General features: G+C 40.3%; 2 protein-coding genes across 2 annotated transcripts; both read left to right on the top strand.

Moving 5' to 3' along the window:
- The first annotated feature begins 472 nt into the window (after nucleotides 1-472).
- LOC119021233 (translocon-associated protein subunit alpha-like) lies at nucleotides 473-7,288 on the top strand. The gene is made up of 9 exons (XM_037101393.1): nucleotides 473-630; nucleotides 2,124-2,245; nucleotides 2,337-2,430; nucleotides 2,540-2,667; nucleotides 3,864-3,998; nucleotides 4,369-4,445; nucleotides 5,964-6,042; nucleotides 6,326-6,419; nucleotides 6,539-7,288. Exons 1-9 carry the CDS (start codon nucleotides 561-563, stop codon nucleotides 6,601-6,603), a joined length of 864 nt encoding a protein of 287 aa, XP_036957288.1. The 5' UTR covers nucleotides 473-560; the 3' UTR covers nucleotides 6,604-7,288.
- Nucleotides 7,289-8,446: 1,158 nt separating this feature from the next.
- LOC119021240 (neuritin-like) lies at nucleotides 8,447-14,223 on the top strand. Its single transcript, XM_037101406.1, has 3 exons — nucleotides 8,447-8,806; nucleotides 9,607-9,760; nucleotides 10,578-14,223. The coding sequence occupies exons 1-3, from the start codon at nucleotides 8,755-8,757 to the stop codon at nucleotides 10,810-10,812; spliced, it is 441 nt and encodes a 146-aa protein (XP_036957301.1). The 5' UTR covers nucleotides 8,447-8,754; the 3' UTR covers nucleotides 10,813-14,223.
- Nucleotides 14,224-15,482: the final 1,259 nt, after the last annotated feature.

Here is a 15,482-nt window from a genome sequence, read left to right as displayed (position 1 = left end):
CCGGTGAAGTCAACGACCCACAAGCATCCCTAAAGACCCTGAATCTCAGAGTGCATGTCCTTAGTGGCTCTGTAAGGACAGAGATTAAAAGCCTGCAACTCCCCCCCCCAGTTAGTTAGAACTGAAGAAGCCTCTCGGGTGACAGGTGAAGCATCTTCAAGAAACTTAAGCAAGTCCAGTTGCCTACGATACAGCACCTAGAATTACCATCACCTGGGTGACTGAGAACCTTAATCAACCTCAACATGTGCAAAAGCAGCCTGGTGTCATTTCAGTACGTTTGCAAAAACATTGTAAGAGAACAAAAATGTCGGCGCGAGTTGTCTCTTGTTTTATTACGCGCGCACGCGCACACACACAAACACACACACACACACACACACACATACACAAACACACACACACACACACACACACACACACACACACACTGTGGCACCTCCCACAGCTGCTCGTCACAGGCGGGTCCAGGCTCTTTGTCCCGCCCCCTGCTCCGCCACCGTCCTCTCTTCTCCTGAACGCTGATGTGTTACTAACTTCAGCTCCAACTCTGACCAAAAATGTTCAACTTCGGATCGAAATTGCTGCTGCTTTTCCTCCTGGCCTTCCCCTGTGGCCTCATATCTATCGGTAAGTCACATTTCCTGCTGCGTCCGAATGTGTCTGTCGTCGCCTCTCCTCGGCTAAAAGTTTAAAAGTTGTTAGAGAGCCCCTTTACTAAACATATTGACGTGGCACAGTCACATAGCTGCTGTACGTCGGCAGCACAGCTCCGCAAACCTGGATGTATGGATGATTAATCCACAGTGCGATGCTCAGTAATAAGAGGCTTGTATCTCACATGTGTACTCGAAAATGAATGAAGGTGATAAGCGTCAGCCCAGCTGCTGCAGTTAAAAGTGTGAAAAAATAATCTCGACCATCAAATGTGAAGTAAAAGTGTCAGTTTTGGGGGCTTTCAGAGGTTATTTCAGTCAAACACAAGTCTGTGTGGGTGCAGACTCAGTGACCGGCTGCTGGGACACGTCACCATAGATAAGATGGTAACTTGTGTTTGTGTTGGTACGTTACAACTTTTTCCCGCTGACACACATTAAAATGGAGACTTTTTTTACAGGCCCACTTCTCATACTGGCAACAAAAAAAATCAAGTTTCACTACAGACAGACAAAAATACCTGGCAACAATGAGAAAGTAGCAACAGTTAGGCTACAAGCTGATACAAAATAGAAGTCTACTGATGAATCATCATCAAGGCTAATAACCAGTTAAATCCAGCTCCAACATCACATTAAAATGTTTAATTCAATGGTAGATTTGTATTTTTTGCATTTATTACTTAATGAATAACAAATTATCTTTGTAGTCTGTACAGTTCCATTTATACAACCAGTTAAAGAGAGCCTACATTTGAATTGTTTTCAAAATAGCACATCATGTTTTTAGTTAGAGCTGTGTGATACTGACAAAATCCATCAGTATTTTACCAGATACTTTCCTCAGTGTTGACTAGGGATGCACAATATACATTGGATGGATAAATTACCATTCAGATAATGGTAAAGTTATTTTATTGGCTATCAACCTTAAATAGCACCACTATTACGAAGGATTAGTAGAGAACTGGAAAGATTCACGCTCCACGAACACACCAAATCTTTGATGCTCTCTTTGAGCTTTTGAATATTAAATCTTCCATCCTTGCTCACTTCATCTCAGCTTTTCTTACCCTCAGTTGCAGGAAAGCTTTTAAAGGTACATGAATGTGTAGTTACTGATTATCTGTATCAGTTGAAAAAATCCATATTGCTCAGCCTTATTTTCTGGCTTCTTTCCTGTCATATGACAGTTACCTGAATATCTTTCCATTTTGGACAAAATGACACATTTGAGGATGTCAGCTTTTTTTTTTTTTACATTTTTAAGACCAAACCCATTATTAATCATCAGCTGATTAATCAACAATCAATTGCTCATTGCAGCCCTAGATCCATTAGTATTATAATGTAAAAGAGACCAAAATGCTGAACTGTTTAATCTGTTATTGCAGTTCCACCATTTTGTCAGTCAACCTCTCTTCAATCATCACTCATATGTACCTTTGTGTCCTCCGACTCACACAGGCCACGTCTCTGCAGACTCTGACTCTGCTGAGGATATTGCTGATGACCAAGATGCTGCTGTAGATGAGGAGGAGGACGAAGAGGAAGAGGTGCTTGTTGAGGAAGATCAAATACAACCTATGGTATGTATCGTTTCATCACACAGCAGTGTGGCAAACCACAGATTTACATGCAGGTGATAAAGGAACGATGTCATGTTGTGTTCGTCCTCAGGAAGGAGACGAAGAAGACGCAGATGAAGCAGCTGATAAACTGTTGGCATCTCATCCTGAAGCCGACACAACCATCATCTTCACGACAGGCGAAGGTTGGGTTGGCTCCATTTGTCAGGTTTTTGAAGAAAATTGAATGTCATCCTGAACTAATAAGTCGGTGTGCCACTCATACTGTGTCTGTACTATGTTTTTTAATTTTAGAGTTTCATGCCAATGAGATTGTGAGGTTCCTGGTTGGTTTCACCAACAAGGGAAGTCAGGATTTCAACGTCCAGTCATTGGAGGCCTCCTTCCGTTACCCTCAAGACTACCAGTTCTACATTCAGAACGTAAGTTGAATCTGAAATAAGAACCGACAGACAACTCTCCACCTTTGGACTTTATTTTAACGTATTATATAACGAAACACAGAACTGTTTTTAAGTCTTTCTGTATTACAATATGTTCCACACTTTAAACTGAGGTCTTGCTTATAACTAATTCACCAGTATTTTGACATGTATTAACCCAAACACAAGTTCTGCTAGTGAATAAGTTATGAGCAGGACCTCACTTTAGACTGGGGAACGTATTCTTAGTTAGAAAAGACTTGTTTGTGAATTAAATGTTAATTTAGTTAACAGTTAGTTTATTTTTTGTTCCATAATATGTGACCATATTTATGAAGTGCTTTTAAGGGAGAATTACTTTTCTTGTGGTGTTACCACCTTATAAGGTCAATTAAGATCATTATTCATCATATTTATTAAAAAGTGTCTATGTGTCTTTCAAATGGCGGTTTCTAGCGAGCATACCACAGAAGTTGTCGGGGAATTAAACGTCACCTCACCAAACACAGAGACTCGTCTAGGCACTAGACTGAAGTGGATTTTAGCTGCAAACTCTTCTAACTCTTGCATAACAACTTATAGATTTATTAGTTTATAATTAAGTGTGTTTAAATAAGTGTGGTAGGATGCTTAGTGGTTGGGACATTGAAGTCATGCGACCATGATGTAGTTCATTGACAGTCTAAGTTTAACTTTTTGCATTTGCAGCTGAGCTTATTTTCTTCAATAATCCAAAAATCCAATTTGAAAAATCATGTAGGCTTTTTTGACAGGTGAATCAGGGCGATGCAAAAGTCTGGGTTAGCCTACAAAAATACATCCCCATGTCACTATGTTAATAAAGTGGTTCCTTTCACTTAACACAATAAATGCAACAAGAAATCTGTACCATGTCTTCGGTTGGAACAGTAGGAGATTGCATGGTCCAAAAACTGTCGCCGAAATATCACAATATTACAGTCAGTTGCAGTAACCCTGAAATGAATAAACGAAGAATGGTTTATTTGGTTCAACAAATATTAAATAGCCTATTGTAATTTAACAAAAGTTCACGTTGTATTTCTTTAATGACACCTATACAGTCAATACACTAATGTACACGGTATAAAAGCCATCAATGTTCATGCCAAGGTTGAACAGGTTTATAGCTGCAACGCTAACAGTGTCACAGTTTCATATCTGTGTTTTTTCTGTAGTTCACAGCTTTGCCTCTGAACACCATGGTGCAGCCCCAGGCTCAGGCCTCCTTTGAGTACTCCTTCATCCCAGCTCAACCCATGGCAGGACGTCCATTCGGTCTCGTTATCCTCCTCAACTATGTGGACTCTGAGGTAAAGGGAAAAAAAGACTTCATAGAAAAATATTGGTGGTTGATGCTTGAGGTCTGTGCAGGTGAATTTTTTGGAGAAAAGATGTAGTGTGATGATGTTAGACGGTGACTGTCGTGATGCTCTGCAGGAAGGTTTCTCACAGCCCACCTCAAATTTTAATGATTCATGAAAATCAACACCTGAGGAAGTCAGTCTCAGAAAAGCAGTTTGTCTTTGAGCTTTGACTGTTGTCTCTGGTCTGTTAACGAATGATTTGATAAAGGCTGAGTCATATTGGCATTGTGATGTGTAAAAGACAGCTCTCAAAACGTTTACCAAAATTCTTGAGAGTCTGAGGTACTTCTTTACAAGATTTTGATTTCTTTTTCAGGGCAGTGTGTTCCAGACTGCCATTTACAACCAGACTGTCACCATCACAGAGCGGGAAGAAGGACTGGACGGAGAAACGTAAGGCTTCTTTCCCCTGGGTTTTTTTTTAGATCCTATCGCAGAAATAACTACAAATGAAAATGTAGAAAAGGCTTTTGCTTATTGTATTATTTCACTGCAATAATGGGGGGAAAAGACTGCAAGCTATAAACACCAAAATGACTAAATCACAGCAGACAGTGGGTGGATGCATTCAACCAATTTCTGCACCTCAGTTCTTTCCAAATCCTGTGTAAAATCGTATTATTTTGCCCACCTATTACTTATTTTCTATGTCCTTGAAGGCTACATTCAGCTCTCGAAGGCTTCACAATACCAGCCTCCCCAGACGATTGCAGCACATGTAGGAACCTGTAAAATGGAGGTGTGAAATTGGCACAAAAGGATCAGTTGTCACAATCAAGCCGCTAGTGCAAGACGCAGAAACTGTCACCAGCAAATTAGTCGAGCAAAAGAGATGTTGTTTTCCATCCTAAGATCTCAGTTCTGATCAGAAAAAGTTGCATTTGCAGGTCACTTAAGGGAACAAAGGAGCCAATTTTGTTAGACCGGCAATTATGCAAAAAATCTACTCTTGAATGCACCAACATTGTTCAGCAATTAAACTGCACACAGCTAGGAGAGTTCAGAGAAATGTTTCCATACCTTTTTCAACTGGCTTGGTTGCTATGGATATTTAAATAAATGACATCACTAGAAAAGCACTTGGAACATAGATGGCTAAGAAATAAGATAATCCATGGTGACAGGAGTGTACGTGAAGTAAATTGCATTTCTGTCAAGATCTAAATTATGTAGTCAGTCATCCAGTAGCCACAAAAACACCAAGCAACGCTTTTGATGATTTCTGTTTTCTGATTAAAGGAGCAATATGTTAGATAAGGCCAGAATTTGAGTTCGAAACACCCAAAAATGTACCTATGTATATCAAAATCCACAGAAACAATTGTTTTGACACCACTCTTCCACTTACTCTTCATAAAACATTCTTTACTCAAACTTCACAAATAATTCACCAAAACTGTCTCTGTTTGTTTCTCCACAATCACATCTGGTTTAGTCAAAATAAATCCTCAATGCACGGAGTAATATATGAAAATATTCTAGCTTTACACCCTGTTTTCTCCTGCTACTGATGTCCATACATCTCGTGTTCCCACCTGCTGTGTATTCTTGTTTGCTGAGCCGCCGTAAATCACCTCTGTACTTTGTCCCATGTTGTCAAATTTACCTCCAGTCCCAGCCCGGAGTCCAATGGTGTTCACTGGGAGTGGTTGCTTCACTGCCATGGTCTTGTCCCAGGCAAACTCCAGTCAGCTAATAAGGCCACTAGCTCCACGGCTAACTGAGCTAATTAGCTAACGGCAGCTAGTTATGGCCATAGATAGCTACAGAGTAGTGTAGGCAAGCAATCTCGTAGACAATGAGCAGCAGTTAGCAACTATGATGCCTCTTATATTTTTGAATCTACCTTGGACAGGTGGCCATGTCTTACATTTAACACCTTTTAAATAACTTATTTTGTTTATTCTTCAGGATGTTCATGTACATCTTCCTGGTTGGACTGGTGGCCCTGATGCTCTTCGGGATGTACCAAGTCCTGGAATCAAGGACGGTATGTGTTAGTCTTCTCTCAACTCTTGTGTTTTTAATGTTTGGACTATATGTGGTTGGTTTACACTTGGGAGATGGATCAAGCAGTTCCCTCTGTTGTAATGTAATAATGAAATGTTTAAGATAGTTTCATGTGTAAGGCCAATAGCAGTAATTAACAATGTGCATTTCAACAAGGAGTGTCATCCATCCTCCTCCACTGTAAAAATGTTCTCATTAATAAAATAGTTAAATAAATTAAATAAAATGGGACGTGTTGTTGTCTTCCAACCTTTGTTTTGCAGAGAAAGAGAATCCCAGTGAAAATCGAGAAGGGCACGGGTGGGATGAACGATGTGGACATCAGCTGGATCCCTCAGGAGACTCTCAATGTCATGAGTATGTTCACTTTGATAGACATGACGGGCAAAACACTTTTTTGAGATGTGATCTTTTTCTCTTATTACTGTTACCCTGTATTAAAAATGAACACATGATCTTTACATCCTGTCTTACAGACAAGGCTTCCCCCAAAGCATCTCCACGGAAACGAACCAACAGGGCAGCAGGAACCGATCAATAACATGCTCCGCTTCCATCCATCATATACTTTCCATCAGGCTTTTAAAGCTCATTTCCTCGCCACAGTAACACAATTACCACCTAAAATGGATCAACATTTCTGGAATCCAGTTCTCAAGCAATGTGTTTAGATGTTTGTACGGATCTCATCCTGCTGGTTTGATGACCAGAGAGCATCCTGGACTCTACTGCTCTGATCAGAGTGTGACCATTTAGAAACTGACAGTACTGAACTACAGTTCAGTTTAAAGGGACTTTTTTATCAGTATGTTAAGTGTGTGAAAGGTGAGCAAAGATAAACCAGTAAGTCATTATTTTTTTGATGGAAAAAGAAAGGGATTGTGGTACAAACTGCCACCCTATAAGAAACTGAATACATTAACTCTATCTGTAAACACTATTGTGCCTTATATGTACTGTACTTGCTGTGCAAAGACATAATGTTACATAATGTTCAGATATGATACCCCTCTTACTTTAACATCCAGTCACATATGGCCTAGGGTTTTTTTAAAGTTAAAATATTGTTTTACAGTGGGATGATGGCAGCTGCAGTAGCAACAAACATCAGAATCAGTGTTCGCTGGAGGTTTCTTCAGGTTATTTTACCTGTTTGTTTATTGATTTTATTGTCGTAAGAAGCTCAGTGGAGCATTTTAAAAACAATAAAAGGGTGAACAAAGTGATTTTTGGCCCTTTTGTTTCTCTCTAACTGTAAAAACTCTGTTTTGTGATCATCATACTGTTGTCATTTGCACACTAACAGTTTGTGGCTCGTTTAAATATTTTTTTGTTGTGTACAGTTCAGGCAAAGACTAATTTTATATGGTAATAAATTGTTCTCACATTAGTATAACTGAATACATTGATAAATAATACAGTTAGTCAAATAAATAAATGGGCTATTAAAAACATAAGAATAGATACTTTTCCCTGCACCTCCAAATCGTATAAGTACATTTATTTATTCACTTATTGTAATTTTTAACTCAACACATCCAATTTGAGTAAAATAACAGTGTATAATTCATACCAATTTACTGTACTTCCTCACAGGATATTACTAAAATGTTTAAATAAGATTTCTCATGCTCACAATCATTGCACTGTGATGTGAACAGGAAATTATCAGATTTAATATACAATTTATTGATTTAAGTGTTTATTTTGAATTTGCAAAGAACAAGAAACAACAGACAAGAATAATAAAACCAAGCAATCAAATAGATCAAAAGCATTACACACAGACAGACAAAAAAAAATATTTAAAGACAATACGAAGCATGACGCAAAAGAAATTGTCACTTTTATGACTTGATGACTTTGTTTATATATTCGAATAGGAGTGAGAAGAAGCATAAAGTCGTCTAATCCCAACCCTTCTTCATAAGTCACTGAGTGATCAGTTTCCTTAATGGTCTAAACATGTATTCTAATCAATTTTCCCGAAGTTGTCTAAACATAATACTGATTACCTCATAACAATATAAATAATCACTGATATATTTTCCTTAGTTCATTATTTACATTTTTTATCAAACACATCTATACGTATTCATATCTCTCTCTAAATATGAATATGAATATTTTATATAAATGTATGTGGTATAATAATGTACAATTTCTGATTATGTGTATAAAATACAATTAATAATATAGAATATGATAACATGTTGATTATGCCTTATTTTTTATATACACTTACAATATAATACATCTAAGAAGATGAAAAAAATCACCATAAGACATACAATAAGCAGCTCACATTAAAGTGGACAAGGTGTGATGAGGGAGTGATGAGCTGACAGGCAGCAGCGTCCTGCCCGTGTTGTGTGAGGGTTGCGGGAGGGTTGCAGGAGGGTTGCGCGGCGGTTCCTCCTCGGGGAGCTGAGGGCTGTCCGGTGCTGAGGGGGGAAGATGAGCTCAGCGCGCGCCGGGGGGCAGGTAACGTCAGCAGTCGGCCGGAGCAGGCAAAGACTGTACATACACACCCACCAAGTGTTTATCGCCGCTTAATCACTGAGACACACCGACTCACATTAATAATGGGCAGCTAATCAGCTCCGTGTGACTCAGCGCCGCTTTTCTAATTCCGATCCATGACAGCCTCGGCAGCATCCCGCGCCCTCCGCTTGGCTTGAAATGGGATGATATGGGATTTTTCATGTCGACGAAGATCGCAGGGATTCTTGCTTTTGCCTTGGGTAAGATATCTCGAGCTCGTCCGTGGGTTTATTTGGGCTGCGAGCCACTTTGGACGGTCTGACAGAGAAAACCGCCTAATATCTTTCCTTTTTTTCTGTGCTTTTTTCTTTCTGTTTTTTTTTTTCTTTATTTTCCTGCATCGGAAATGCCACTGCTGTGATCTTTATTTATCTCCATCAGTGTTGCATGATGGTTAGGATGAGACCTGTGCCGTGGCCAACAGCTTGTAGTACACCCGTCGACGGTGGATGCTGGGTGTCTATACTTAGGTGATAGTGTGAGAGCTTCTGGGGATGCAACATTCAGAAATAAAAGCACGCACACTGATTATTTTCTCTTAAATGTCCTTTTTATTCACATTTCCTGCTTTGTATTTGTGCTTGTATTTGCGTTATCCTCCAGCACAATGCTGTACTGTGGAGATATTTTAGCATTTAACCTGCAAATAGCTCTGAAGAGAGCATTGCACCCCATGTGGAAGGAATGCATGGGCTGCAGTGAACAGGGCTGGACGTTTTTTGTTTAACTAAAGAATATGCTTATAATCAAATAAAAGATTGAAGGTTTCTTAGAAAAAGTTGCATGATCATATGCTGTGTTTGAAGCCACTGGGAGAAGGGAGATTGTTGAGAAAGACGAACTAGACTGAAACTATTTCACACATAGATTATAACAAATATGATAATTTTTACTTGTGCATTTGTCAGGAGCAAGCTGCAGATTTGTCCGTCAACCCTCGTCCATTCAAAGAAAATAGTTTAGGAGGGTTCAAGAGTGGTCACTTGTGTCTGTCTTGCAGTTTTCCTCTCCCTGACGGTGTCGGAAGACTCTCCAGATGTGAGGTGTGAGAACATTTATAAGGATTTCTCTGACTGTGTCCTGGAGCTGGGAGAGAGCATGGACAACTACCAGGAGAACGTGACCAGTGAGCGGGGAGTGGCGGCCGTGTGCAGGTAATAATGACTTAATCGGTGAGAGAGAGAGAGAGAGAGAAAGTGTGTGTGTGTGTGTGTGTGGGTGCGTGTGTATTTGTGTGTGTGTGTGTGTGTGTGTGTGTGTGTGTGTGTGTGTGTGTGTGTGTGTGTGTGTGTGTGTGAGTGAGTGAGAGAGCAGCATGCAGCATCCTTTTGTGCACACTGGGACATCCCTGAAAAGAATGTGTGTGTTTTTGCTTCAACCAAGCATGAGTGAATTTATCCAGAAAAGGCAGGATTTGAAATAAAAGCTGTAGTGAAAAAAATATGATTTGCAGTTAAATTGCATTTGCGTTTCGATTTGTGTGAAATAATGCAGAGAGATACAGTAAGAGGTATGCATTTTATGGCCAGCTGCTGAAGAGGAAAAAGAGCAGATGCCATAATCTCCGAGGGAGAATAGAGAAATGAACGGTGCTGAGACACCGAGCCATTGTTCTAAATAATTTATGACTTTGCTGCAGCAGTAATGAAATTCTGGGGACGCTTTTTGTCATTGTTACTGCACGCACCCCACAACCCCGGCACGCTATATGGAAGACAAAGATTTACACACGAGCCTCCTGCTGAAAAAGAAGAATGCCCACTTGCAATATCATCTGTGATATTGTTTCCTGTGATATTGCAGTTGCCATGGCAATTAAAGCTCTGTTTGACTTAGCCAACGTAGCCGTCTGCATGATGGATAATTGGCAAGTAAGTTAATCCTTGGCAGCCAGGGCATGTCTGCATGCTGAACTACGAGTTACATGGCAGATGCGGAGCTGATCTGACGATGATTCTTTGTTTGCCACAGCCACTGGGAAGCCTTCCACACATGTGCCCTCACCGCGCTGTCCGACTGTCAGCAGGAAGTCAGCTCCATCTGGGAGACTCTGAGGCAGGACTCCAGGAAGATGCGCTTCCAAGGAAGTCTGTTCGACCTGTGTAGCCCCAGCTCCTCTCCCAGCATAAGTCCTCCCCTCGCTGCTCTTACCCTGCCACTGATGGGCATGCTGGTCCTGACTGGACCCGACTGGTCCTGTATATAGACGGGGGGGTGGGGTTGAAGGTGAGGAGGGCCTCCAGTTCCCCTGGGTTCAGTCCGCCTGAGCTCACACTTAAAGCCAAGGATTTAAGAGGGATAAATGTTTTAATAATTCTGACACAGAGCCACGGAGGTCTGTGGCAAGCCAATCAATATTTGCCGTGATGAAAAATGTTTGAGATCTTCTCAAATACTTCAGCTTGATCCTTCCTTATGTTGAGAAACTGATAGAGTAGTTCAGAAAATTGCCTTTCCACCATGTCATCAGTGCAGGCAAACTAAAGCAATCGCTCCAAGTATTCAAGGGATTCCAGTGTGATCAAAACAGCTTACAGTCAGACACCTGTGGCTCTTTGTTACCAATGTACAAGGGGTGGACATAGTATCATGAGCACCTGTATGATCTAATGCAATCCAATACAAAGACTTCATTTTAAGGCAGTGTTTGTGAAGTTGTGCTGGTTTTCAATATGAGACAGCAAGGTGTTCATATTTTTTTGTCACCTCTGGTAGCATGTGTTGCATTGAATCATTTTATGAAGATGGTCAAAGGAATAGTTTAACATTATGAGAGACAGCTGAGAAGATCTATGCCACTCTCAAGTCTATGCTAAATATGAATAGCCAGCGGCCAGTTAGCTTAGCTTAGCCCAGGGTGCCTATGGGTGCTCCCAGTCCAATATGTAACTCTCCGCAAAATCACAACTTGTCGTTTTTACACTATAACACTATACGATTGAACAAAAACAAAACAAAAGTGTTTATTTTTAAGTTTTAGTGGTGCCAGTGTGCCGATTTTATAACCTTTTGGCAGAGCTAGACTAGCTGCGTTCACCTGTTCTGTGTCTTTGTCTGCATTTTCAGGCGAGTTGTATGGATGGAGATAATTTCTGAAACTGCACAAAAACAAGGCTGGACAGAGATTTTTATTTTTGTTTTTCAAAAATCTGTTTGTGTGGACAAGGCCTCAGTGTGTAGTCGTGAGAGTGGTATCGATTGTCGCAACTTCTTAAACTCAAACTATTCCTCTCATTTAAAAGCTATAGTTTCTGTTAGACACTAAAATACTACGTTTAATCTCCAGTGAGTTTGGACAAATACAGCCAAGCCATCATGGTGTAATCAGCTATCATGTGACGCGAAAAGAATTAAAGGAGCACTTCACCAAAAATGAACAGCAATAGCTTAGTGAATCTTAACCCGCGCTTACCGTGAAAACTGTTGAAATGCGTTGCGAGGTAAGAAGACCCAACTGCACGAGTAAGCCAGACATTGATTTCACACACTTGATTGCACGAAAGCAAGCGACTAAATAATCCAGACATCTCACAGGTGAAATGCCCCTTTAATCTGTTTCTAAGTGTAGTTAATGTTTGTGTAAGTGACAATCAAGCCACTTGTATAGAACTTTTGCCCCCCCCACGTTCCCCTCAACACCTCAGCCCACTGTGGCTGTTGATGTTGCACGGCTGCTATAAAGACACCAAAAACAGACATCTGACACGGCATCATCACGCACTCACCTCACTCAGCGCTTTTGGTCTTACCCTACCATCTTACCCTCGTTCAACCTCCTGACCGGTTGGTGTTTGTGCAAGAGGAAGACCCGAAGACTTCAGAGCTCAGTGTTTGTTTCACTCAACCTTCTCACTTGTAGTAATGTGATATTTCTAGGACTTAACTTTAAAGCAACATTATGTGACTCTGTGAGTCCCACACTATGCCCTAATCACTTGCATTCACACTATGTAACTCAGGCAGGCGGGTAGGATCGCCCAGGAGAAGTGCGTCACTCGGCAGCACGTCACACAGTTATGTTGGAGAAAATGGATCTTATTTAATGGATGCAACTTTTTCTGGTCTCTCTCTGACTGCTTTGCCTCAACTGTCTGCGATGGTTTACAAATGAGAGATGGCTCTAACTGCTAACTGCTGCTAACTGTATCTGCTGTTAGCTGGCTAGCTCAACCGACATCACGTCTGATAAAACTGTTACACCGATTTGTTTTTCAAGTGGTGGTGTTCAAACTGCGGCGGCACCAAAATGCACAAAATACTAATTCCTACATACTGTTGCTCTAAAGTTCTCTAAGTACTGCATGAACACAGTATGTGACAAAGTACACAGACAGACTGCACAGATGAGATTGTCAAAGAAGAATCTGTATAAAAGTGCAGCTAGAAGTGATCGTGAAAATTCCCAAATTAACTTATTTCAATGGCTGAGTATTCCTACACAGTATTTACTTTACTTTAAACTCATATAATTAATCTCTAATGAAGACAAATTCAACTAATGTCTTGAGTGATCCAAAGCAAAAGCTTATTTTTGTAAAGTATCCACACAATACCTTTTGTATCAGCAGTATTTCAATTCAAGATCTTCCCGTTAATGCACTACAAAATTATGATGTCAAGCTAAACAGATTCCAAACTGTGGTGCTCCATTTATCTGTTCTGTGCTTTTAATTGATATAACTCTGGCTTGATGTTAAACAAAGTCCACGAAGCTTCAAAAGCAGCCAAGGACGTCTGCCGTGAGTCTCATCAACAGAAGTAAGCTTTGAAGCTGCAGGTTGTTGCATTCCCAAAGCCCATAAACCCCGTGAGATATCGCTAATTGTAAAGGTCTTTCAATAATACTAGGTTTCCTTCATTGGACTGTTACTGCAATAGTCACCTAGCTTCAGAGCAAATTAAAAATGTACGAGCAATAGCATCAATTTGTTTTGCTTGTTTTTGTTTTTGTTTTTCCAAAACTGTCACCATTTGCATATTTCCTTTAACACTCATGGTCCCAACAGGCATCGCACAACTATGGAATGATTTCTGTGGTCCTGGATATTTTCCAAACTCTTCTATCACAACTGCATGATAATTTTAGTGACAGTGCTTCAAGAATAACGAACAGTCTGTTGATTTGGACAAAGTGTACAGTGCTACTGATCTGTGCATGAAGTTAAGCTATAGCTCCTCAGTGTCTCTGCGTCCTCTTTATGCAGATGCATTACCCGCCATCCTTACCTCCATTTAGCATGTTTGTTCTAGCTGTTTCTATTTATTTCACGTTTCCATCGTGTGTCTGGTGGTGAGAATACAAAAAAAAAAAAAAGTGATGTCCTCGAAGCATGAGCAATATGTACGGTCACTTCCAAAGAGAGGTCTCTAATCCCCTCGTACACTGTTGAAGAAAGCATGAAAAACGATTGTGTTATCATAAAGCATTATTAGACCACAAGGAAGTAACCCTAAGGACAGTTTAAACATGGAAAGAACTCCTGAATGTAAAAACAAGTTCAGCATCCATGTGGATTTTTCAGTTTACTGATAGAAAAGCACACTATTTACAAATCTGTATAAAGCAATATATGGCAGAGTAATGTGTTTGTAATAATAAAGCACCATGTTTAAAACATTTTGTGTGTGTGTGTGTGTGTGTGTGTGTGCACCACCTTCAGCGGAATAATAGAAAGCAGAGATCTAGAAAGCAGTAAAATGAGGGAGCATTTAATCGATGCGGTAAGTCCTCTGCTGTTCGACTCATTTACTACAGGAGCTTCTGTTTTTAGACGCCCCTGAAGCAAAGTGTTGGTAATGAGGATCGGAACCAGCATCTTTCAACTCGTTAGAGCTCGCCCATCTGCTTCTCTCCACCTGGACACAGAGGCGGCGGTGGGAGAAAATGAGGGATCAGGGCCCCGGGGCGGAGATCCAAACACATGCTTGTGGTGTGCCCCTCATTAGAAAACTATTCTCTTACATCTGAAGCAAAATGGCCAATTATTTTTTCCACCTACAGTTTCTTGATCGACTTTTACACTTTTTGTCCAATTCATATGAACAGGTACTGTCTTAATATACAGCATACGCATAAAAGTACTTACATTGGAGCACATGCTGGTGCCCCCACCCTGCACTTAAATCTTCAGAGAGGCGGAATAAATATGTGTGTCTGCACTAGAAACAGGTCAGAGGATTTAATTATATGAACAGGTTCAACCTTGCAGTTCTCTGTATTCAAATACATTATAAAGCTTAAGTTTAAAGGAATAAAAAGGGGGCATCACATGAAAAAGGAGCCTTTGCTAGAAAAAATAGGTGATGCTGGCTTAAAGAGAGGTGTCATGAGTTTGAACATTACTTAAAGGGAATAGTCAACAATTTGGGCGATATTAGCGGTCTTGCTGAGAGTTAAATAAAATAAGTATTAGGCTTGAGCGATATCCAAAATTTTATATAATGAAATTGTCCCACCCAAATTTTGCAATTGACATCATTATCATCATCACATGCTTACAGCAAAGACGACATGTAGCATCATTCGCATCTCTTGGCTCGCCATTCTGTCTTCCATGTCTATTTGTCAAAGGGCTGCGTGCATGCAGATACGCTATGGTAGGCCAATTAACCTGTAGTAACCCACCAAATATCCACACACATAACATAAACTGTGCTGCAATGACAGCTCTACATGTAATTTATTTTCAAAAGAAGATGCCGTAACGGCTGTTGGATATTCGATATTGTGAAAGATATTCCATATGATGGCAAATATCGCAATTTTGGATGATATCTCATTTTAGCCCAAGTCTGATCAGTATCACTTTCATGTCAGTGTAAAAAATACCACCAGCAGCCTGTTAGCTGTGCCTAGCATATAGGCTAGAATTATTT

This window comes from Acanthopagrus latus, chromosome 6 (assembly GCF_904848185.1).
Source record: "Acanthopagrus latus isolate v.2019 chromosome 6, fAcaLat1.1, whole genome shotgun sequence".
Classification (NCBI taxonomy): Eukaryota; Metazoa; Chordata; class Actinopteri; order Spariformes; family Sparidae; genus Acanthopagrus; species Acanthopagrus latus.
Note: the sequence above shows the minus strand (reverse complement) of the source record. Positions and strands in the feature narration are given on the sequence as shown.